Source organism: Protomyctophum bolini (genome assembly GCF_963924005.1).
Source record: "Protomyctophum bolini genome assembly, chromosome: 1".
NCBI lineage: Eukaryota > Metazoa > Chordata > Actinopteri > Myctophiformes > Myctophidae > Protomyctophum > Protomyctophum bolini.
Window position 1 is genome coordinate 19,959,289 of NC_137862.1, and position 26,149 is coordinate 19,985,437.

Consider the following 26,149-nt stretch of genomic DNA (forward strand, 5'->3'; position numbering starts at 1 on the left):
TGTTATTTATCAATTTGTATCCTGTTGTAAATGTAAGTTGTAGGCCTAGTACCTAAGTCTGTATAGTAAGTATTAGACAAACTAAATAATAAAATGTGAATGTATAGATGTAAACCATAATGTAACGTTAGACCACCAGAAATGGTCTGGAAGGAATTTATAACCCGCAGAGCTTCAGAGTTCAGAGTAGCCTACACTGTTGCCCAGCCACCAGTGACGTTGCGATTGCCTCTAAACTTGCGGAAAGTTTCTATGAGAAAAACAACCCGAAAGCTCCTCTGAGGATCTCGGTATGTACGGACATTTGCACTCAAAACTTGCATCTTGTCGTCGAAATGAGAATACAATTGCCTCGTTGCATCGAATGTGTCTCAGTTGTTGCAACTATTTGTGCCGTGTTGTTGGTCTCTGCTAATGACGAGGATGATGATGTTCTGGAGAAGAACCAGCTCTCGGAATTCTACAGTAAGTCAGTCGGCCCGTACTGTAAACTGCATTTCTGTTTTTGTGATTTCTATTTTTACTAAAAACGTGGTGGGCACATATTGCAAACTGAACTGAGTGTATAGACACGACACAAATCTCAGTTTAAAAAATAATCCGTGGTAATAAAACGGCAGTTTCCCCCACTGCATTTTCCCTTGTGAACAAGAAGAATTCATGAACTTTTAGGAGCTGAAGTTGCTATAACGTTAACTGCCATATAGGCTACTGTTTCGCAATTCTTTTCAGTATCATTGACACTTGTTATTGCCTTTAAACAAACTAGATTAACTTCTAATTTAGAGATGATCCATCATAGCCTACATGATAAAGAAACGCACTCTAAAATGCAACCACACCACGTTATATTCTATTGGGAATAGTCCATTTCCATGTCGGTTTCAACTTAAATCAGACAATATCAATTAATGTATTACTGAAGGCGTGACTATAGGCTATACATCCTCATCTTCCCTTGGGCATGCATGGGTTACATAACGGAAGCCGTTAGGACCTTTTTGACGGTTTTGTTCAATAAGTTGTATGGCGGTTTATTTATATAGGCTGTGTCCTTTGTTTTGATAGCATATCCAGTTGCACCATTGCCCCTTTTCACCCTAGAACACAAAGCAGAAAGCACCCCCAGGGTTTCATCTGTTCAGATTATTACTCCATTTTAGCATAGAGGTATTGAACACAAGGGCCATCCATATCTTTCTGTCTGCTGTTCTGAAAGGCATGTGATATCACTGATATGTGATATATCTAGGTGATATGGTGACCTGAAACTGTGGTTTAAAAAAGGGCCTTTCATATCCTACCCAGACATTGTTTATCCATGCCCTCCGCTAACACTCTATCTACACATCACCTAGCCTTGCGTAGTGTAGCGATAGGGGCAATATGCATTGCAAAGGCAGATGAAGGCTGGCTATGCGAGGCTACATATCACCCCCATTGATTTATCCAGCTTGACTTTTGCATAAATTATCTTTTCATTTAATCTTTAACCCCTCCATCCATATCCAGGAAAGGGTCTCTTCATCCTGGAGAGCTCGCAGCTGAAGCGCTGCGTTGCCGTGGACCGCTCCAACCTGGTGCTGGAGAACTGCGAGCGACCCACGCGCCGCATGCTGTGGAAGTGGGTCTCCCGGCACCGTCTCTTCAACCTGGGCACCAGCATGTGCCTGGGCTTCAATGCCACCGACGCCACTCAGCCACTGGGCACGTTCGAGTGCGACATGTCCCTCCGCACATTGTGGTGGCGCTGCAGTGGGAATAGTTTGTATGGGGCGTCCCAGATGAAGCTGGCTGTGGCCGGCCGTCTAGTGGTGGTGAAGAGGAACTCGTACCACCAGTGGAGGCGGTACGGCACTCCTGGGGAGGGGCCCTGTTCGCACCCATATGAGGGTAGGTGGATCTGAGGTTAAAGTATCCTGAAGAAAAGAGCAAAAAGTGTGACTACGCTTAATAGTCACACTTTTTGCTCTTTTGTCATTTTGGGGGGGAGGGGGGTCGTGGGGGGTATGACAGAGCAGCAAAATGGCCGTTTCAGCGCTTAGTCTATTGTCGCTAGTGTGAATTGTATTAATTTTTAACATTGCTTGGCTGTGTCCGTACAGACATCCACACTTTGTCTGGGAACGGCCAGGGCATGCCCTGCGCCCTGCCTTTTAAATACAACAACAAGTGGTACTCTGAATGCACAACGGAGGGACGCGAAGACCACCGGCACTGGTGCGCCACCACCACCCGCTATGACGAAGCCGAACGATGGGGCTTCTGTCCGATTCAAGGTACAGCGTGCAGACAGACACACGCATGGTGAATATGGACATCATTCTACCGTCACCCTGTCCTTTTAACACCTGGCTGGCCCTCTAGATTCCAACTGCGAGACGTTCTGGACCACGAACCAGGAGTTGCATGCCTGTTACCAGTTCAACTTGTATACCATTCTTACCTGGGGTCAAGCGTTGTCATCGTGCCAAGCCCAGGGTGGCAACCTGCTCAGCATCACCAGCCTGGCAGAGCACAGGTACATCAGAGGTAGGCATCACATAACTACCAGAACACAAGCAAGCAACGGTTAAATTACCAACAGTTAAATTAAAACTTTTACTGTGTAAATCTCATGCAATGCACGTACAATACACATAAACGTATATACGGTACCACCGATTAATGAGATAATGTCCCTCCTCTTTCTCTTTTTCATCTCCCTCTACAGTATGTGACTCTTTCGCTCTCTCACTACTTTCCTTTTTAAGGAAATAAAATAAAAAGCTTAATCATTACCAGACTTCCTGCTCCCTGCGATTAGATATGAGGGACCACTCTCAGACTTTAGATATAAGGGACCACTCTCAGACTTTTCACCACTGACTCAAACTCGCACCGTACACTGTCTGCCATCTGTTAGATCGCCTGGCTGACGTCGGGGTCATGGTGTGGATAGGAATGAATCACCTGAAGGATGGTGGGGGATGGCACTGGTCTGATGGAGCACCTCTAGTCATGGTCAACTTCACTGCAGGTACTGTGTCTCGGTCTGCTCTGGGCAAAGGGATAAGCATGATTTAATTTTAGTTTATCCAGATTTCAGATTTCAAACAGCTGGAATCAAAACGTTGCTCTCGAACATGAGGCCACTGTGCTGTTGTCCCCTTGTTAGGGCTCTCTGCTAGCCCTCTGCAGGACAACAGACAGTGTGGAGTATACAACTCTGCGTCTGAAGGCCACTGGCAGAGCCTCTCCTGCGAGTCTGCTTTGCCGTACATCTGCAAGAAGACACCCAATGACACCAGGAGAGCTGAGCCCCTGGGTGAGCCTGGAGATGCAAACACATGCATCACATGCACACATGCACATGCATACACACATTGCAGTCTCTGACTTTGGTTTCGTTTGGTTGACGTGATTTCGACTGAGGTGAAGGAAATCCATACTTTCATACAAAGAGGAGTGGTTATCTTGGTATGCACATTCCTGCTTGGAAATGTGCCCCACAAAGAAACAAAGTATGAACACTTGAACCAAGTAAAGCCTTTTTTTATTCAGAAGTTTGAAGTGTGAATATCCATTTAGAGTCTGAGGAAAAACCTTTTTAGCCACTGTACATCTAGACCTCAACAGCTGTACTGCTCCTGGTGAGTGAACTTCTGACCTTTGCCCACACAGGGCCGGACTGTTGACTCCAACACAGACACATGATGGGAAAATATGTCTGTTACATGTCTGTTGTATACAGTATGCTTTGCTCTATCTGGTTTGTTGTTTTGTGATTTTCTTCTCTTCTCTTCTCTTCTCTTCTCTTCTCTTCTCTTCTCTTCTCTTCTCTTCTCTTCTCTTCTCTTCTCTTCTCTTCTCTTCTCTTCTCTTCTCTTCTCTTCTCTTCTCTTCTCTTCTCTTCTCTTCTCTTCTCTTCTCTTCTCTTCTCTTCTAGACAACTGGCAATATTACCCTACCATGTGTGCGGAGGGCTGGCTTCCACATAATGGTTTCTGCTACCAGCTGCTGGCAGAAGCGAGGAACTGGGAAGATTCGTCCCAAGCTTGTGGCTCTCAAGGGGCCAATCTGACCAGCCTCCACTCACTTTCTGAGGTGGAACTGCTGCTCAGTATCTTGGCTAACTGTAAGGCACATTGTTGTATAGACTACATCAAATTCTACTGTCTTTAAACTGGGATGACAATTTTACTTTACTTACGTATAGATGTGTGTGTGTGTGTGTGTGTGTGTGTGTGTGTGTGTGTGTGTGTGTGCATGCGTGCGTGCGTGCGTGCGTGCGTGCGTGCGTGCGACCGTGCGTGCGTGCATATGCACTTATCCATTCACTGTAGTCTCTGGTGAGAGTCCAGCGGTATGGATCGGTCTGAGGAAGCAGGGATACGCTGTATCCTGGTCTGATACATCTGCTGTTACTCTCACACTGTGGCATCAATACCACCCTCCTTACGACTCCGCCGATATCCCACTTTGTGCCAAAGCAGAAAGCAAGGTATGAACGCAACGTCCATGGTACACGATCTTAAAAGCCTTGAAGCTTTTGTGAATCCCATGTTGGTCTTTAAAAAAAATGTGTAGACATTTAAAAACAAGACCCAATATAAGACTATAGAGAATATACATTAACAGATTAACAGATTAATATGGGATTAACCAGGTTATGGGCTAACCTTTATGCACATTTGCAAAAACAACAGACGATCCGGGCTCTCAGGAGTAAAAAAGAGCCTTTATGTACTTACTGTAAAAGGCTACTGCCAACATGTTTCGACCTTGGGAGTTCTTCATCACATATTGTGCCTCTGAAATTAACATGTATGATTGTTCGTAGGGTGGTAACTGGCTATTAACATCGTGTGATGACAAACTGCCTGCTGTATGTAGGAGAGAAAGCCGGAAGCCTCTTCCTCACACTGGCTCATTGGATGAGGGTTGTCCTGAGGTAGGCATATAAATACATCCATTCACTCTATGTCCCTCTTCAACTGTCTCTCTGACACACACATGCACGAACAGTCGCACACACACACACACACACACACACACACACACACACACACACACACACACACACACACACACACACACACACACACTTGCTTATGGCTGTCCATCGATTTTGATTATGACGTTGCTCCAAGCAAGTATTGAGGGGGGTTGCGTCAGGTGTGGCGATCAGCAGCCAGGTCTTCCAGTGCAGAGGGTTGGATAGCACTTCAGGAGGGTCTTTAGGTGGTCCTTGTAGAGTTTACGCACACACTCTCACTCACTTTTACACCTGTAACATTTACAGCACATTTTTGTACATTATTAATAGACTTGAAGACTTCAGCCATATTTTTTAACACAACCAGATATTGTATTCACATGTAGATTTTGTTTTTACTTTAGTGTCATAAGCGGGACATGAATCGGCCTGAGTGATCAGAATAGGTCTTAACTCTAAATCACCGTCCCATCATGCAACAGTGGAGGATGTGTCAGGGAGGGTTCAAGTCCTGGGGCGTGTTTGGCTCTTATCCCTCCAGAGCTGATTCACCGCTCTGCTGACGTATTGTCTGGCATTCATGTCGCTCCACGAGTCTGTTTACAAGAACGCTTGACTCAGTCAGGGCTGCTTGATAATTCTCTGGAGCATATGACCCCCTGGGGTTTGGAGGATTTGTGATTGTGAATAATGTTCAAAAGTCTTTGACAAGTACAGCAGAGATGGAGTTCAATAACTATGCAAAGAACTGTGTAAACAAATGTCATATAACCAACCATGCTTCAAAGAAGAAGGAGCAGAGATAGTGTAACACTTTAGATAATAGGTCCTACGTGTTCTGTAGTGTACGGTTGGCTATTCAGTGTTGTAAGATCTCGTGATTGACAAATGACCAAACTGATTAGCCAGCACACAGAATCTTTTTTAGTGTTAAATAGAGAGCATTCCGTCTTCATGTGAGCAACTGAGCACTTCCGTGGCCTCAGGCCCCCAAGTGTGTGTATGTTGAGGTGGGGGTGGGGTGTGTAAAACATGGACAAAATGGACACCACTTGTGAAAACATGCCATTACCATTAAGTGCCCACCACCCTCCCAACACAAACTCGCGCACGTGCACACACACAATCACACATGCATGCACAGTCGCACACACACGCACACACACATGCAGGCATGTGTGCATGAAGTCCTTCCCAAGAGTGAGTACAATACACTCTACAATCCAGAGTGTTCATTTAACTCCAGAGAGTGTACAAATGGAACTGGGGAGTTAAATGACCACTGAGGATCTTACTGCGTAGTGTTTATCTATCTTTGTTGCACAAACACAGCCTGGAATGTCTTCCAATGTGTCGCAGGGCTGGAAGCGCCACGGTCTCTCCTGCTACATGGTGACCAGTCACGAGCAGAGCTTCAGTGACGCCGTGGAGGGATATTACTGCATGGCTCCTCTCCTCACGCTGGAAAACAGGTGGGATAATTGACCTATTGACACAGTGGAGATTAAGCCTGATTCATGCTTTTTGTCATATGGCGGTGTCGCATGCTGAAAACAGCACATATGCGTCACGTTATGAGCTTGTAGGTGTGCTATTTTAAGCATGGGAAGCCATTAGGAATTAGCGGTAACATGTTAACCTGTTCTCTTATATGATCGATTCCTGTCCAGCTCACTCCAACCCATCTCATGTCCTCTCCTCTCACCGGCAGGTTTGAGCAGGCATTTGTTAACAGTCTGTTGAATGAGCGCGGGGCCAACTCTAGTCTGAATTACTGGATTGCCTTCCAGGACCGGGAAAGGGTGGGGGAATACAGCTGGCTAGCGTCCAATGGCTCATCTCCACCTGTCACCTACACCAACTGGAACAAGCACCAGCCAGGTAGTCTAAAACAATGGTTCTCAAAGACCGCCAAGGGTCCTTGAGGACGTTCAAGGGAATCATAATAATTTAATTTAACTAGAATGTCATGGGCTAGAAGTTAGCCCAGTGAGAGAATGTATAGCAGTGTCTCCCAAACATTTTAGACAGAGACCCAAAAGAGAAATTAGACGTTTGCCCGGGACCCAAACTAATGAAACCAAACAAGTTTCCAAACCAAACTATTTGCACTACTTCTTAAACATTATTTTTTCTAATTTATGGAATTTCTTCAATTTTTCTCCTCTGTTATCTCCCAACGGTGTCGGTATAGAGACAGTTGTCGGTTTCTGAACTAAAACAACAACAAAAAGCTTCTCCTGTGGGGTCTCTACTCTCTAGCATACAATCTTTTGAAAATGGTGGTCCACTGTGGCGCAGTCTAATAGACATCTTGGGGGTCCTTGACATGAAAATGTTTGGGAACCACTGGCCCAAAGAAAGGGAAGGTTGGAGATTTACCTGTTGCTGTATGCAAGGTAGTCTTGTTATATAATATCTGAACCTCTTCCTCAATTCTGTCTTGTCACGTCACCTTTAACCTTTTTTACTCTCGCTCTCTGTGTCCCTGGGCTTTTCATCTCTCCACTCTGCATCACCCAGTCAGTGCTGGTGGATGCGTTGCTATGACCGGTGGCCTGGCATTGGGCCACTGGGAGGTGAAAGACTGCCAGACCCACAAGGCCTTATCAGTTTGTAAGCAGAACATCAGCAGCTACCAGGGTGTCCAGCGGCCGGAGCGCCGATTTGATGTCCCCTGTCCTCCTGGCTGGGAGACCGCATCGGGACTGATCCACTGTTACAAGGTCATGTCTGATTGTCTCTGACATTAGAGCCAGACTGATATATCAGTTTGGCACATATATTGGCCATTATTTGACTTTTTTGGCGACATCGCTATATGCAGTATGCTATTTTGGGCATGTCATTATTGGTGAAAATCTTCAAAGGTCTTTGGTTTTTGCAATGCAACGTGCTGCTTGTATTAGTGTTTCCAGAATTAAAAGCTGGTAACTGGCACAATAAATGGAAACTATATTATATAACAGGAGCTGCACAGTTAAATGAAAATAATATACATTTGTGATTTTGTGTATCATAATTATGTAATCATGGAACTTAATTATTAAATGGAACATTATATAGTTATATAGTATTTTGTCAGCTGTTGCACCGAATAGGCACACATTGGGCTATTTTTGATGAAGAGGCTAGAAGGAAAATCAACAGTATATACGGTATAAGTGGTTCTGAAAAATGACACAAAACATAAAAAGAATGAAATATTGAAATTGGGAGTTGAAATATTAAGGCGTCATGTTGACAGCTTGCGTTGACACTCTTGTAGGTGTTCCATGATGAAAAAGTTCTGATGAAGCGCTCCTGGGTGGAGGCTGACTTCTTCTGCCAGGCCCTGGGAGCCCAGTTGGCCAGTTTCCACCACTACAAGGAGCAGGTGTTTGTGAAGAGGCTCCTCGGCACCATGTTCGAAGGGTTGGTACTGCTAATCGAGCCTCGTTAGCTGTCTGGTGTGACTACAGCAGTGGTTCTCAAACATTTTCCCAAAATAATGTGTATTTTGCCTCAAACCCCAATTTACATGATGTTTTTAAATCTTTCATGATGTTTCTTTTTTTTTTTTTTTGAAAATAGCATGTCTATGCTCACAGTGTGACTTGTTGTAGGTTGTTTATCTTTGAATAGCCTAAGAATAAAATAGGGTTAAAGTTGTTAAATAATTTGTATGCTACTTTTCTTCTGGATCCCTCCACATTGAGAACCACTGGACTAACTGTAAATAGGTTGTGGGTTTGTTGTATGTCAATATCATATCATCGTTGTCAGTAGCTTCAGGAACAACTTGTTGTAATTTGCTTCCGACATAAGTTGTGCTCTCGGTTGGATTGTCTTGTGATCCATCTACTTATTTCCTCTGTAGAACAGAGGGCCGCTGGTTCTGGGTGGGACTAAATAAGAGAGCCCCCGAGCAGGCTGGGGCTTGGGAATGGTCCGATGGCACACCTGTAAGTATTCTGATCATAACTCTCTAAAGACAAAGACATTTGAACACTTAATGACAACATCGATCCAGTCTGTTCTTTTGTGCAAACACATTAACCCATATACCTTCGCTTTCTCGTGCTTTGCTTTCTCGTGACTTATACCAGCAACCGCTGGTATAAGTCTAAGGCTGACAAAAACCCTGAGTTCACCATCAACTCACAGCCCATATGTCTGTATGACCTACATGAGTCATACAACTACCTAGGGCATAGATTTAATATCGCAGGGGAATGGAAAGAACAGGTTGAGTACATAACATATGAGTTTACAGCTAGGCTGAACCTGATGACACGACTGTCAGGGAACTTTCTAGATCTTCTCTGTTTCTAGATATGAAACGGCGTAAAGTGCCACTGGCAGCAGAGGGCGAGCCAAGTTTCTTGGGGTTTAGAAGAAAGCCCAACCTTAAAATGGACTCACATGCTACTGGGTTTGGGGTGTCGTCAGATTGGCCTGACCTCAATGACCTCTGTGTGAGAACTGGAGTATCTCTGTGCTGGGTTCGACCTGACTCTGAATCTGTAGCAGTTTCTGAGGACATTATTACCAACTGTTTGATCTCAGTAAGGAGTACTGTAATTGATACGGAACACCATATATCACCAGTCAATGCACGGAGGTACCTTATAATGTTACAACAGTAAAAACAACAACAACACTGGACTTGTTTAAAACTACAGGGGAAGCTAGCTTGCCTTCCCGATGCAGACCACACCGTATCTCATACAATATTCAAGAATTATGCAGTTGATGAGGATAATATAGTCACCTTTACAGTCAAAGCCAGATTACAGGTCCTTCCAACCAGACTCAATCTCTCCTAACACGTTTCCTCCTCATTGTCTGCACACTCCAGTTACGGAAACACTGTCACATATTCTTAATGGCTGCTATGTATATATAAGGGAATGTACATTGCTAGGCACGACAGAATTGTTGACCTATTAGCTAAGGACATAAGTTCATATGTTTCATCATCTGCCAAAATGTATAAGCACTCACGTGTTTAGTTTCAACTGCCATGTTCATGCACAAAAATGATGCCTTTTCAGATGTCACAGCTAATACACCAGATATTGTTGTTGATGAGGACATTTTGGAAGTGGCATGTACATTTGACCACAGTCTGGAAGAGGCATTCCTTACCAAGGTGCTTAAGTACCAGTGTCTTAAGGATGCTATTATACAGCTTGGCTACAAATGTAAACTACTTGTGTTCATATTTGGAAGCCTCTGTAATGTCCATAAATCAGTCGTGAGGGGCCTGCAGATTGCAGGCATGCCCAAGCCGAGAGCTAAGGCAAAATTCTGTTCAGTGTCTGCAATAATTGGCAGTCGCCATATATGGAGAAGGCGATGCTTTCTGTACCCGTGATCTGTATCCTGAAGCAGAGTTTTTTCAAGTTTGCACATCCACTATAGTTCGTGTTCAAGACATTTCTTGTAAAATGTGAATGCAAATAAAGAAATGTGTGTGTGTGTGTGTGTGTGTGTGTGTGTGTGTGTGTGTGTGTTCATTTGTGCAGGTAGTGTCGACCTTCATAGAGGATAAGAATGATGAGGATGAAAGGCGGAATTGTGCAGTGTACAGTGACCTGACAAATGCCCTTCAGCCTCAGCCCTGTGACACCAAGCATGAGTGGATCTGCATCATTCCCAAAGGTACTGTGGCCACTGGGCTCTCACACTGGACAACTCTAATTCTATAGTGTAGAGAGTCTGTAATTCCACCACTCTTCAGACCTTTTTACTAAAACGATAACAAACACATGTTGTTCATCATTAGAATCATTTGTCTTTATCTTTTAGGTGATGAACTGATAAAGCCGTATTGGTACACAGAGCGTAAGTTAAATGTTTTAATTTTTCTGAATTGCTTTCCACAAACAGACAAAGAGAAACCTTATAAAAAAATTTTTTTGTTTTAATTACATTTTTAAATTTGCTAATTGAAAAGTTGTTTAGTTATTAGTTGTGTGGTATTTCATTCTCTTTTTTTTCTCCTCCAGAAAGCGAGCCCTGGGTGTTTTACCGTGGGGCAGAATACTTGATAGCCAAGCAGCTCTTTGGCTGGAATGCTGTCTCCCTTGCTTGTCAGATGATGGGAGCCCACCTGCTGTCTATTCACTCCAGAGAAGAGTTGCATTTTGTCAAAGAGCGCTTGGCAAGGGTCTGTATATCTATATTGCTCATATTATTATAGATTGTTGTTTCCCAAATAGGGCCGTGACCCATATAGGCTGCATGTAAACATCCCTTTTCAGTTTCTTGGGGGGAAAAAATAGATTTATTTCCCAAAAAACTGAAAATAGCATCTATCAAGTAGATTGCACCACACCCTGAAACTGCCTGTGATATTGCAACAAGAGTAGCAATGACCTGAAACTGTCTTCAATGTTGCAACAACAAAGTTTCAATAGTCTGAAATATGTCATTCCAGGCTCATATTAAGTGAATGACTACACACAACAAACAAGCACCATTGTGTGTTTAGTTCTTTTAGAGTGAAAAAAACCCCCAAAGAAATAAATTTTTGCCTCTTTCATGGTAGATAATTTCCCCCAGTAGTTATTTTCTTCTTCTCATCATAGTAACTAGATTGTTTTGTTCTCTCACTGTTTTGTGGCTTTTTATTTGGCCTGGAGTAGTTACTGTTGTCTAAGGTGACATTCCCACCTAATACTTCGGTAGATTCGATGCGAATGGGCGGAGAAGTTTGGATTCTTGCATATTTAATTTGCTGCGGTTTGCCTTCACACTGTCATCCGCAGCAATTGGAAATGCAGCAGGGGGGACCTTTATCAATGTGTTCCATTCATAAACTAGCCTACACAGTGAAATTATACTCATAACGTGCCGTCTGGGACTGGAACCCCCCCGCTCTCTCTCTCTCTCTCTCTCTCTCTCTCTCTCTCTCTCTCTCTCTCTCTCTCTCTCTCTCTCTCTCTCTATACGCACACTTTTGGGCATGGAGGCACAGCGCTGAGCGCACTGATATAACAGACAGCAGCGCAAAATGTTTACAAGTTTATCGAGATGAAAGTCCCTACTCTCCAGTCGCCACACAGTGAGCGCCTCTAGGCGTAAATACCGGTGTCGCCATAATAGATAGCGGGTGACGCTGGACCAAAATACCATTAAGGGACAGAGCAAGCTCCTATGCTCGTAATTTCCGGGCAGCGGCTGACTTGCGGGCCGCATCGCGGGTAACAGCGGCGATGAAAATGGAGCCCTTAGGCCAGAATGAAACAGATCATGAAGGAGGAGAGTCACAAGCCGATAAGTGTACCTGAAAGGCCTCTCCAGGCACGAGAGGCCCTGAAAAGCCCATCTTACAGCCCACTGCACTTGAAGGGGGTAATTTGTGATCAAGTTTACTTTATTTCTCCTGTTATTCTCTCCAGCTTTCCACGGGCCCAACAAACTGGTGGATTGGACTGTCCATTGACCTGCCAAGAGAAGAGGTCAGGTGTGTGTCTTGGATCATGTTTCCTGTTGCCCTATCACTTAAATAAGGGAGGTATGGTATGTACATCATGACACTTGATTAAAGTGTGTGTGTGTGTGTGTGTGTGTGTGTGTGTGTGTGTGTGTGTCTGTCTGTCTGTCTGTCTGTCTGTCTGTCTGTCTGTCTGTCTGTCTGTCTGTCTGTCTGTCTGTCTGTCTGTCTGTCTGTCTGTCTGTCTGTCTGTCTGTCTGTCTGTCTGTCTGTCTGTCTGTCTGTCTGTCTGTCTGTGTGTGTGTGTGTGTGTGTGTGTGTGTGTGTGTGTGTGTGTGTGTGTGTGTGTTATTGGCAGCTGGAGCGATAAGACAGAGCTGGACTTTCAGAGCTGGGCAGAGGAGCGCTATGGTGGACATGTGAAGCATAATTTATGTGTTGCCATGTCCTCGGTATCAGGTAAATATGAACACAAAAATTCACATTAGCATCATTGTATTGTACACAGTAAAATTGTCAGCCTATTCATCCATTTGTACAATGGATGACTTAAAGTGTGCAATCCTAGGCAGTAGGCATAATATGCGTACGTTGATGTCTGCACCATATTGGCAGGGCAGCTTGTCAATAATTCCAGTGCAAGAAATATGCCATCTATATTAAGGTGTTCTAGTATGAAACTCATATTTTCAATTTAACCAAGTATCCTACATCATATGACAGACATTAGTAAACAAACTAAACATGACTATCAGCTAGGATTGTGGAGAGTAAAAGTCTGCACTCTGCACACTGATTTAGTAAAAAGCTCCCAGTCAAGGCTTTATATAATTAACGTTTTGACACAAAGTCTTCTTCTGAAGACCTTGTGCTCCCAAAATAGAACTGGCACATCTGCTGGGCGGCAGGTGCAGGACCAACAGTAGAATAGGCAATACAAAAAATTGCCACATCCGAATCCTAGTTTTTCTACTGTTATTCTGGTGGCGAACATTCTGTGAAAATTGCAGCTATACAAGCTCACAAAGAGTTGCATTTACGACGGTTTGTGAGCTTGAAGATTAGTGTTGAAATGAACACTCAGGATTACTTTACGTGGATGTTGAGCATCGTGTCTCTGGTCTGTTCTTCTGCAGGGAAGTGGTCCATGGGTGAGTGTAGTGAACTTCATGGATATGTGTGCAAGAGGAGGACCATCTCTGTGGTGGAGACGCCCCGAGAACCACACTACATTGGAGGATGTCCGGACAGATGGCTGTACTTTGGACACAAGGTTCACATATGCAATTATGCATACACACACTATGCACACTAGGGCTGTCGGATAAATAACCCAGCCTCGAATACTTTTATTGTATCATGTCAATTAAACCAAAGCAGTACATACATTTATTAATTAATTAGTGATACTGACCGTTTCAGCACCACGGACAGCACCAGGACCAAGGACAGCATTATTTAATTTTAATTTTATTTAAGATATTGTTTTTGGCTTTTTCTGCCTTTATTGATAGGTTGAAAGTAGACTGACAGGAAATGGGGAGAGAGATGGGGGAAGACACGCGGCAAAGGCCGTCGGGATCGGAAGTCGAACCCGCGGCACGCCGTCAGGCTGGCTTGGCAGCCTAGGTGCCCAGACGGTTGAGCTAACCGTCTGGGCCGGACAGTGTTCTTTTGAAGGTCATTTCAATCTGGCCATGCAGGCCCTGAAACCAGTCGCTTTTGCGTTGAGTTTCCCATTGGGCTTTTTCCGAAATCCCAGGAGCTGTTCGTCATCACCCTCGTTTCAAGTCCAATAGAAGAAGCGAGGCTTTGTTGTTGTTATTGTTTTTAAGAATCAAGATCTTTTTATTTCATAGTGTACAATAAGCTGACAGGAAATGGGGAGAGGGAGATGGGGAGTGACATGCAGCAAAGCTCAAAGCTTGTTGAGCTTTGCTGCCGTCAATTTGATATTGGACCTGCTCCACAAGCAATGTTCAGTGCGCTTTTCGGCGAGCAGCAGATTAGAAGGGTCAATATTCGTGGATTTATGCATATGTACCTACAGTTAATTTGTTCACAAGGCAAGTGCTATAGTCGTTATGGTATGTATTACATTATAATAGTAGACTGTGTTCATTTAACTAGTTTAATTGGAACCAAATGGACCCATTGCCTAGTGTTAATCTAACTAGTCTAAATGGAATGGATTTGCACATAGGCTACAAACTCTATTAGGACTAATTCCAAATGTGGGACAACTGCTCGTAATTTTGGACTACACTAGAAAAATAGTCATTGTACAATATTGTACGTGGGGAGGCAGTGGCTCAGGGAACCGGCTGCCTGGATGGAAACTGCAAGGTTCCCAGTTAGAACCGGGCTCCCGCAGAGTTAGTGTCGAAGTGTCCTTGAGCAAGACACTGAACCCTAATTGCCTTGCATGGTTTCCTCTGGCATCGGTGTGTGAATGGGTGAATGTAATGCACCATCTCTTGTCTTGCCTTGGATGAATGCGCTATATAAATGCACCATTGGCATTTACCATTTACCATTTGTAGCCCAACAAACAATAATACAATTATATATTATTTGAATGCACTAGATGTGACTGAGGCGAATTTTGTAGGTTGGAGCCATTTGAACACAATGCAACGCAATGCAAAGGCGGCATTGTAGTACCTTGTATTGATTACAAAGGAAACGTTACCTAATGCTCGGTAGCTCTGGTGCAGGAGCTCAGCTGCATGTTATTGCCACTAGTTCAGGCAGTTGAGTATTCCTCAACAAGTAATGCACTCACTCATGTGTGTGTGTGTGTGTGTGTGTGTGTGTGTGTGTGTGTGTGTGTGTGTGTGTGTGTGCGTGCGCGTGATTACAGGGCTATGGCTAAATAAAATGTATGTCCATGATAAGTATATATTAAATTTAGCCCTGATTGTATTGTGTGTGTGTGTGTGTGTGTGTGTGTGTGTGTGCGTGCGTGCGTGCGTGCGTGCGTGCGTGCGTGCGTGCGTGCGTGCGTGCGTGCGTGCGTGTAATGTCCAGTGTCTCATGCTGCACCTCCCTGACAGTCCTAAGGAGGGGAAGAGTTGGAGAGATGCCCAGTCCATCTGCTCCTCCTTCCAAGGTTCACTAGTGGCCATTGAGGATGAACTCGAACAAGGTAATGACACTATAATACAATCATCCATCTTCCAGCTCATTTCCTGGAGGAAATACGTTTTGTAAACTCTCGTTGAGTCTCTCAACATTGTCATCTACTAGTCTATGTTGAATATGAGTGATGTGTTGAATTTGATTGTGATTGCAAGCAGTACTGTGTGCTTATCAAAGCTGGTCTAAAGCAGTGGTTCCCAAAGGGTCCATTTGGTTCAATTTGTACACTCTTCTGGGCTGTATTTTGCGTGTCTCAAGTACCAGGTCTTATTCCCTAACTTGAGTAAACTAAAGACCTGGAGGCGTGATAAATGCCATTTGGCTATTCTAAGTGGCCAAAGAGCATTGACCACGCCGGTCAATGCTCTTTGGCCACTTAGAATAGCTACTATCACTGCTAGAGCTGTAAACATCTTCTCTTATGGGGGTCCCTGGCATATCTTTTCAAATGAGGGTCCGCTGGCTAATTAGTGTCAATTTGGGGGTCCTTGACATGAAAAAGTTTGGGAACCACTGGTTTAAAAAAATAGATTTCAACCTTACTACTACGTTGTACTACTAGGACTAGGACTAAAAAATATGTTTAATGAAAAATGTAAATTTCAGCCTCTGTGGGGGGTATTTATATGCAAATATCATGACCAATGGCATTAAAATGGCATTGCAATGAACATCACTGATGACGTTTAGGTGAAAAAAGAACAGAAAAAAGAAAAAAAAGTTGTTGCTATAAAGCAACGCTGGGTCTTAGAGGGTTAAAGCACATTTGCATTCTGACTTTTCTTACTCCCTCTAGATAGCAATGTGCCAACAATTTGACTGATCTTGCCATGGGGGTTTAGCTACGCTTTTCACCATTTTCTGCCGTGTGTAAGATAGGGCCACGAGGGTGTACACAAATTAACTAAATTAACTCATTAAATTAACTTACAATAAATTGGGACTGAGGATTTTACTGTGTAAATGGGCTATGTTTTCAATCAACATATCGATAGCTGTAGTGCTGTATATAATTCAGGGTATTTATCATGCATTTTTTCTCCAGCTTTTGTCACCATGCTGCTTCAGGGCAGCTCTGTCGGTGTGTGGATTGGTCTGCGGGATGAGGACACCATGAAATGGGCCAATGGGAAGCCAGTCAGCTACACCAACTGGTCCCCCATAGAGCCTAAGAGCTCTCTTACTGTAAGCTCTTTCGTCAGCCTAACTCACCAACTTACAACTCTAGAGTTAGTTAAACATAGTTGTGTTGGGTAGATGTGTTAGTATCAAAATTGTCAGTATCTATCAGCATCATCATTTTCACACCCGCTTGTGTGTGTGTGTGTGTGTGTGTGTGTGTGTGTGTGTGTGTGTGTGTGTGTGTGTGTGTGTGTGTGTGTGTGTGTGTGTGTGTGTGTGTGTGTGTGTGTGTGCGTGCACGCGTGCGTGCGTGCACGCGTGCGTGCGTGAACGGACAGGATGACGAGTGGCTCCACGGGCCGCTGGCTAGTGATGATCCTCTCTGTACTGTTCTGTCCAACAATCACAACTTCCACCTGACCGGGAAGTGGTACGATGAGAAGTGTTCAGAGAGTGGGTATGGCTTTGTGTGTCAGAAACCCCAGGGTAAGATTCCCTTCCGCCTCTCTGTCTCTTCCTTTCCATTGTGTGATTGCTCTGTCATCGCCTCTTTCTCTGTCTCTATATGACGATGTGCTCATTGGTCTGCTGCCTGTTCCTCTTGATGGTCTATCTTCCCATTGACTGTCGTTAAACCGTCTAAGTATCTTGTTATTTTTTTATTTAGAATCTATATATTCCATATATTTTATGGAATTTATTCTCTCTGCCTGGGATTATTTTAATAATTAAGTGAAATTCTGAGTGTTCACTGTATGCTTTTATTCATGAGTGATACTAATGGCTAATGTATCGAGGGCATGCATAAAGCGAGTGGCAAAGTGAGTTTAACGTTGTTTAATGCAATCAGATAGAACTTTTCTGTTTGGATGTATGGGCTGTCAATGCCAGAAAGTACTTTTTGCAAGACGTTCTCGCAAAACGTCCGGGTATGATGATGATGTCACGTGCAGGTACTACTGTATACCTCGCCACAATACTCTCTGACAAGTATTGTATTGTTCGACACAAATTATCCTAACCCTTTTTGCAAGCAATTATATAAGTGTGATTCTGTCTTCAGTTGCAAATGAAAATGCTGTTGTTCGTAAGAGAGACTTAAAAACCCATGCGTATCTCTCTCGTCAAAAAAAGCCGTCTGATAGACTAATGGTTGGACTGTGCCTCCGAAGAAGACAGCTGCTCCTCTTCTTTTAAAAATAAATAAATGTCCTTGTACAATCATTCTGACCATACCTCTCTTTCTCTCCTTTTCTTATATCCCTCCCTCCTTCTTCTCTGTTTCTTTCTCTCTCTCTATCCCAGACCCATCTAAACCCCCCACCCACTCCTATCACCACCCTCTCCCTGACCACATTGAGTATAAGAACCGCAGCTATAAGGTTGTGCCAGGCAACATGAGCTGGTACGAGGCGCTGCATGTGTGCCTAGAGAATGATTCTGACCTAGTGAGCATTACAGACCCTTACCACCAGGCCTTCCTTACTGTCCTTGTCAATAGACTGGCAGTCCCCCACTGGATTGGACTGTATAGTCAAGACGTATGTATCCCATTGCACGATATGTACTGTAACTCTGCGTAGCTCTGCATTGTGTGTATTGTGTCTGCGAGGTGACCTTTGGAATTAGAGCTGTGTGTGTGTGTGTGTGTGTGTGTGTGTGTGTGTGTGTGTGTGTGCGTGTGTGTGTGTGCGTGCGTGCGTGTGTGTGTGTTATGTCTGCATTAATTTATGTTCGATACTGATTAGTGGGCATGCATTGCCCAGCCAGTGCATGTATTTTGTATGCATGTTGTATGGGTACCTTAATCTCGCATCCCCACATTGCAACTTCCACTGTCGCACAGGTTTCATTCTAAGAAGTCAGTCTGTTGTGTCACATGTTATCTTATTTTTTTCATCAAAGGACTATTTGGGTTTTTTAAAGAAATGTACAGACTTAGGGGGCACGGTGGCACAGTCGGTAGTGCTGTCGCCTCACAGCTAGAAGGTCCTGTGTTCGATTCCCGCTGGGGACGCTGTGGGTGCTGGGGGCGTGTTCCCTCCTCCGCGTCATCAGTGCCCATACCCGAGGCAGGCTTGGCGAAAGGGCCTTTCTGTGTGGAGTTTTCATGTTCTCCCCGTGTCCCCTAGGGTAGGTAGTACCCTCACAAAAAACATGCAGTAATCCTGGTCTCTAAACTACCTACCCCTGGCCACCCAGGGCACCTGATGGAGGGGAAAGGAACTGGTCAGAATAACGTGTTCCTTCCACACGCTACGTCCGGCCTGGGAAACTCCCCCTGTCAGGTGAAAAGAAGCAGCTTGGACTCCTCATGCATAGAAGGAAGCATGAGGTCAGTCCACTGCCCCCCCATGTTGGCAGAGGAAGTGTAGTGCCCAGGATTACATTAGATAATTGACACTGGGTGAAAAAAAAGGTTTGCAAAATCGTGGGATAAGAATTATGAAGAGAGAAATGTACAGACTCAAAGGGCTCCATCTTGAGGCAGGGACCCTTTTCCCTTAATTTAGGGATTTAGTATTGTGTAAGAGGCGTTCCTCCGTTAAAAATGCTATCTTGTGCCACCACCTAAATCCTTAAAACACCTCCGCTATCCATTACATTATGCATAGGTGTGTTTTGGGCGTTATGCAACTTAAACCAATCAGTGTGCCAGGTGCCATTGCCGTTAAGAGATCTATTATCCATAATTAATTTTGCCCTGGATCATGCCTTATGGAAGAGCAACATGCTGCCTTAGAATACATTTATATTGGATACAGAGGGTTGTTTTGTGTGTCCAGTATCTGACTATCTGCCATCCACTCCGTGACCAACACAGCCAAGTTGTGCTGCTCCCCCTCCCCCCTCCTGTGTTGTTTATTTTTATTTATTTTTCTCTCTCCACCGTACAGAAACACACGTCATTTAATTTACTCACAGCTCGATCAAATCTGGATCATTTAAAAAAATTCAAAGTGTAATCTGTAAACGTCGGTCTTTCATTTGGTATATAGATTGTGAGTGTAAACTGCCTCTCTATGAAACGGTATCAAGTGAAAACGGAGGGTCGGGAAATCGGAATAATTAAACAGACTTGCACTGAACTATGGCGAAATCACATTGGAAATGACACCCATCTAGCATTTAATTGCCTTTCATTTGGTTGACACAAGTATCAGCACGTGTTACTGATTATGGGGAATTTTACATTATTTAAATCCATTACATATTTGCTGCGTAATGGGGTGATGAAACTGAACGAGGGAATCGTGCACAATGCGCCTTGGCACAAATCTAATAACTTCTTTGACTTATTGACTAGACAATTAAACACAATGAGCACAAGGAATTGACACGAGACCTCTGAGCTGCAGTGAATGTTCTGCGTTGAGGCAGCTCCAAATCAGGAGCCATTCTTTTATCAAATGGATTCGCATTACGGGTGGTTTGAAGAGGCACTTTCCGTTGTCCTAAAACTGTGTGCATAAGATAGCAAATATAGGGAAAGCGCATCAACACACCTACAGACACACCTCCAACCACAAATATAGGAGTCGGCAAAATGAATAGTGGTTTGTATGGATGCAAGATACCATTAACGCATAGTGGAAGCTCCTAAATGCATAATTCAAGGAAAGTGTTTATTACTTGCGGATAAAAGATGGAGCCAACAAGATGGAGCCAAAAGTCTTTTGTAGTTAAGAAGAACAAAATGCCCTACTAGGTATGTCAATCCATGAAAACACATAACAAAGGTCTATATGTCAGTGAATAAATATCCAGACATGTCCTTTAAATATATTTTTGACATGTCACTTAGTAGTGGGATTGACTTCGATGGACTGTGACAGTTGCATCACATTTCCCCTGGACTTTTCTCCTGGCTGTCAGCTTACAGAATGCTGTCCACTAGTATATGCTTTCCGAGCAGGCAGCCGCCAGCCAGAGGAACCTCAAGATTTTGGGTATCCCTGAGCTGCCATAGAATGAGAGTCAAATGAACAAAACAAGTGAGGGAATCGATTCTCTACATGCATCTGTCCCTCGTTCCGTCTGTCTTTCAGTCTCTATCGCTGTTTGACAACATTCATTTGCTTCCTCACCCTCCAGCTTGACTTGTTCTCATTTAGCCAAACCCTTGTTCCCGGGCCTTCCCTTTGCATGTACTGTATTAAGTAGTCTCGCGTAGCCAGACAACTATTCCACAATCTCTGAATGGAACTACAACTCCCAAAATCTGAGTAAGGAAGCTGCCATTTCCATTCACGTATATATATTTTAAAATATCTTTACATTTTATTTTTTGTATTTCCTTTTCTGCTAAGCAACAAGCTATATGCTTAGGTGATTTCTATTAATATTAGGATACATTTGCACGACTGTAAAGACAAAGACTGTAAAGATGATAGAGCTTCCGTTGCTCCAGACGGAAGCATTTGAAAATTGCGAGAGGCAACAGTCTGGCAACGCGAGACTATGTATTAAGTGACGGGCACTGCTGCCATAGTGACCAGTCTATCGAGATGACCATGACTGACCATCATGTTTTCTTTCAACAGTGTCACTAACCCAGTGCCACCTGAAGTGTGGAGTGCCTCTCTAAGAGATCTGTTATGTCATGTCCTTACAGGAGGGCATTAACTACCAATGGTCAGATAGCAGCAGCACTGTGTATACACACTGGGATGCGGCAGATGACGAGGACTTTGTGACAGATGAGTGTGTTTACATGGATGTGAGTGGGGGCTGGCGGAGAGCTGACTGTGATACCCCACTGCCAGGAGCCCTGTGTCATGTACCCCCGCCAAGTCAGTATTACTACAACTCAATGCAGTGTTTTTAAACATTACAGTATGACATTGTCATGGGAGATAACCGTCTTTTCCTTTGGTTTGCCTTGCAGGAAGTAAAGCGTTTGTCACCTCTGAGGTGGCGTGTCCCTCCACTTGGGTGGAATTTGGCGATGGTTGCTATTACTTTGAGCCTCTGGTGCAGAGACTCACTTATGAAGAGGCCCGAAATTACTGCAAACAGAAAAGTAGGGTGTTCAAAGTTCAATATTGTTTTTCTCTACACTGTCTTGTCTAAATGCCTATTAGCTTCATTACTTTCTTCAGCTGCAAACCTGAATGCTTAATCCCCCTACATGTTCAAAAGAGAAGGCATTTTGATACTTGCATGTTCAGTTTTGTTATGTAAATTGAAACTTTTTGTACTGCTGCTACCCTGAACCAAGGTTATTATAGTATAACAAAAAAAAAAACATCCTTAGTTTTAGTATTTGCTCAAGCTCAAACTCGTCGATTCGTGGTGTAGATTTGTTATTTGTCTGACTAATCCATATTACAACAAAAAACTAAATCCAACATTAAAACGGATGGTGTTTTTGGACCCAAAAATGCAGGAACTCAAGATAAACTAGAAAAAGTGCCCATCGGGGCACAGGTCTCCACCAGGCCAGGTCAGGTTGTGGCCTCCTGGTGGTGCTATAATAGGCCAATGTGAAAAGGGTGCCATTTTTTCTTACACCATTGGCAATTGGATGATGGCATTTTATTCCAATAATGTGTTTTGCAAAAATGTACCTGTTGGTGGCGCTATAATTGCATGCTGCATTCATGATTTGAGGACGAGTAATATATAAAAATGTGTTGTTGTTTTTTTCGGCCTCCTGGTGGCGCTATAACAGGCCGTTCTGGAAAATGTGGGGCAGAGTTTCATCGTTGGCATCTAGGGAGTGTGTCTGCTAAATTTGGCATCGACCGGGTTAACGGTGCCGGAGATTAGCTGTTCACGGAGGGATGGACGGACGGACGGAGTGCAAAACATACTCTCTCAACAAACACAGGAAACCAAGATGCAATTGACAAGATGCTAGAATAGACCAATTTTAAAAGGGTGGCATTTCTTCCTCTGGCTAGTGGGAATGTGCATGCAAAGTTTTACGGCAATGGCACACACTGCGTTCATGAGGCATTTTGTTCATAACGGACCACTGCTTCAAATTTGGGAAGCCTCTCTTACACAATCAGGATGGCATATGAAAAAGTCTGGGGGAGAGGTTCTGCTCTGGCATCCAGGGAGTGTGCACAGTTTCACGTCGATACGGTGCGGATGGACGGACAGGATGTAAAACATAGTCTCGGCCTGGCAGAGACAATGATCCAACAACAGGAGACTGTCTTTGATCTTAATTTTTGTTTCCTCTTTCCAGTTATCACACAAAGAGTCAAACTAAACTTTCTTCACTTCCAGACAACTCATCTGATCTCCTGACTATTGAGGGCTATGAAGTGGATAACTTCCTTATGGACCAACTTATGGACCACAATCATGACCACCAACAGAGAATATGGCTCGGGATGTATTTCAACACAGATAGTGAGAATAGTAGTTCTCCAATAATCCCTCTACGATTATCTGATTGTCATACTTGATGAGTTGTACAGTACAGTATGCTTTATTTATTTGATTCTAGCTGACTCTATGGCATGGCTGGATGGCTCGCCTATGGATTCGGAACACTCCCTCTGGAACTTCCACGAACCAGATCCCAGCATGCTGGCTCCCGGCATTTGTGCAACTAGGCGGTTGCTTGATGGGGTGTGGCATCTGCAACAGTGCTCTGAGCGGCATGGCTTCATCTGTGAAATACATTCAGGTAGTCATATTTGTGGATGAATATTTTGTGCCTCATTTATCTAGCATTGATCTTGTATAGTTTAACATGTTGTGTCCAGTCTACATTCAGTTAATTTGCATTACTCATATTCCCAATCTGGCTGCCGCTGTATTGTTAGCCTGATCGCCAATGCAAGCCAAATCACAAAAACACACCCCAACACAGGTACATGCTTCATGATACAAACCAACAAATTAGCTTGCTTTACCAAACCATTTTATATCCAGAGCCCACATCTACTCATCACATTTGTATAATATGTACTGTATAGCATATATGTTTAATGTACTGTATATGTGGGTGTTTGAGATGAAGTTGATAGACATAGGTGCTTGGGTGGCTGCACACCACTGCGGAGGCTGTGGGTTCAAATCCACTGCCGTGCTCTGACTTTGTCGAGCGTCTATATAAGTGCCATTGGCCCGTGTTCTGGGGAGGGCAGCTGGGCAGGGAGGGTAATATTTATCACTGCACGTACACCTACTGTACGCGCTGGGGTAGCAGCTGTCAGCAGGGAGTGTTGGGCGAGAGGAGTAGGACGGAGGCTATGATAATAATAATAATAATAATAATAATAATAATAAACTTTATTTGTATAGCACCTTTCATACATAAATGTAGCTCAAAGTGCTTCACAGGGCAAAAATAAATTATGCGCTCTCTGTGGCGGCTCCTCACTGACACGTACTGTGCCAGTGACACAAATGTGTGTGTGGAGGAATTAACAACTAAATTGGGGAGAAAAAGGGGTAAAAAGCAAAACAAAACAAAAGTTGATGGACACATCTTGCAAGAAGGTTATCATGAAGTGGTGTCAGTATACTGTACAACTGTCTCTTGACCAATGTTGGTTATTTTTCAGATATCACTGAGGTGGAAGTGGAACCACTAAATGGTAAACAATGTTTTTTATTTTTGTTTTGGCAGTTAGCAGTAATACTTGAAATGAACACATACTGTAGTACTTAGAAATATGGTTGCCGACCAACTCATATGTGACCTATATATATATGGCCAAGGTGTTTATAGTATTTCAATCGAGCGCCAAAGTCCTGACGTCACTCGCTCATCCCCTGGTTCATGGAAGTTTTTATCTATGGAGAATAACATGGGGTCATCTTAAAATCGTCTCATATAAGAACTGTGGTCCAAAAATAAACAAACTGTCTCTGCGATATTGTCAGGGAGGTGTCTCTGTATCGTTTACGACAGTCAGTCAGTCAGTAATATTTGATACAGTCTGTTTCTAGCGAAAATGTAACTAATTCAGCAGCAGTATCATTAGCGTTTTCTTTCTCAGTCAGTTGATTCTTCATATCCATATGAGTGAAACGGCCGGGATGATTTGTTTATTTTTCAAACACAGTTCTTATATGAGGTGATCTAAAATCCCCCTATGGGGATTACAATGTAAATAAAAAGTACATGAACCTGTGGACTTAGCGCCCTCTACCGATATTGACGTCAGACTTCGGTGCTCTATTATAGGCCTACAGAGGAGCACTTATGGTCATAGGAATTTGACTAAAGATAATACAAAAACAACATACATAACATAGGCTCTAATCTACTTCATGTCATTCATCTATATATTCCAGGCTTACATCACGGCATTGTCCCAGCTGCAGTCCTGGTGGCTATCCTTGTGTTTGGCATGCTGGCAGTAGTGATGTGGTTTGTGTACAAGAGGAACACCTCACGCTTTCACAGACTCCCTACCCTTGGTAGTGCTTACTACAGACAGACCAACTCACTGACTCTAGAGTCCGATGGAAACGTCTTGATCACAGACCTGGAAACACACTCGGGAGAGTAGTACTCAAACTTTCTATATTTTCTTGAATGTTTGTCTGTCTGTCTGTCTGTCTGTCTGTCTGTCTGTCTGTCTTTCGCTGTCTGTCTCTCTCTATGTCTTTGTCTCTCACAAACAATTTCACTGCCACCATGATGATTCCTCAGAACAATGGTCTCTTCTTGATTTTTCCCAAATGTCATTTTCACCTGCTGAAAGAGAATTTCTTAATGGAGCATACAGAATATAAAGTTTTTCAAATTAATTAAGCCTTTACAGTTATATTACACATTTGTTGCCATTTAAGAGCCACAACAAGGGAATGACTGTATTAACTATGATAAAAGACATTTCCAAGGTACAAAGAATCAGGGACAAAAGAAGCTTTAATCAATATAAAAACTATGGAAAAAATGCTTTACAGATGGTATGTTATTGTTAACTATTTGTTATAACTTTGAGAAGGATTGTAAATGTTTTATTTTATTGAAGTTTATCAGGCCATTGTTTACAAGTTGCATGCTAATTCATTGAGAAGTTGTATATTGTTGGAAGAACATGAAACGTATTCCAGAATCTGGATCTATTTGTGAAGGTCAGCAATAATCTTCTCCTTTTCATCATTTCAATTTCATTCTCAATTTACAAGAAACACCAATAAAAAGAGACACATTGTTTACAAAAAAGGTGATGATGATAAACATACCGGTACTATTGATTGTGTGAAGGACTTGTAGCTTTTAATGTGAGATAATATCACTCTTATGTCAGCCATTGTATTGTCCTTTTTCAGTATTACCTGTTTAGAATTATTTAATTACAATTTGTTTTTGTTTTTTAAATAAAAGTGCTGTATATTTAATACACAGACTAATGATATTGTACTGAATGGAAATATTAAGGGGATATCATTGATATCTGAGTATTTCTTTATTATTATTATTCTTAGTGAGTTTTAAAGAAAATTCACTAAGTTTGTTAAAAGGAGCACATTTTCAACCTATCTTCATATAATTGGTATTATCA

At 43.2% G+C, this 26,149-nt stretch overlaps 1 protein-coding gene across 2 annotated transcripts; it reads left to right on the forward strand.

The window, feature by feature from the left end:
* Positions 1–211: 211 nt before the first annotated feature.
* pla2r1 (phospholipase A2 receptor 1) lies at positions 212–25,997 on the forward strand. 2 transcript variants are annotated; one of them, XM_080766171.1, is made up of 30 exons: positions 212–465; positions 1,513–1,893; positions 2,106–2,279; positions 2,368–2,532; positions 2,906–3,019; positions 3,158–3,307; positions 3,929–4,117; positions 4,326–4,483; positions 4,823–4,933; positions 6,338–6,450; positions 6,690–6,859; positions 7,502–7,704; positions 8,247–8,392; positions 8,838–8,922; positions 10,489–10,624; positions 10,772–10,807; positions 10,972–11,132; positions 12,367–12,431; positions 12,760–12,860; positions 13,538–13,674; positions 15,432–15,549; positions 16,588–16,727; positions 17,003–17,150; positions 17,970–18,205; positions 21,280–21,457; positions 21,553–21,687; positions 22,905–23,030; positions 23,128–23,310; positions 24,194–24,226; positions 24,930–25,997. In XM_080766171.1, the coding sequence occupies exons 1-30, from the start codon at positions 336–338 to the stop codon at positions 25,145–25,147; spliced, it is 4,440 nt and encodes a 1,479-aa protein (XP_080622297.1). In that variant the 5' UTR covers positions 212–335; the 3' UTR covers positions 25,148–25,997. The 2 variants fall into 2 exon arrangements, with proteins under 2 accessions (XP_080622297.1, XP_080622298.1); XM_080766172.1 differs by lacking the exon at positions 212–465 and having other exon boundaries at positions 1,753–1,893; positions 2,368–2,521.
* Positions 25,998–26,149: the final 152 nt, after the last annotated feature.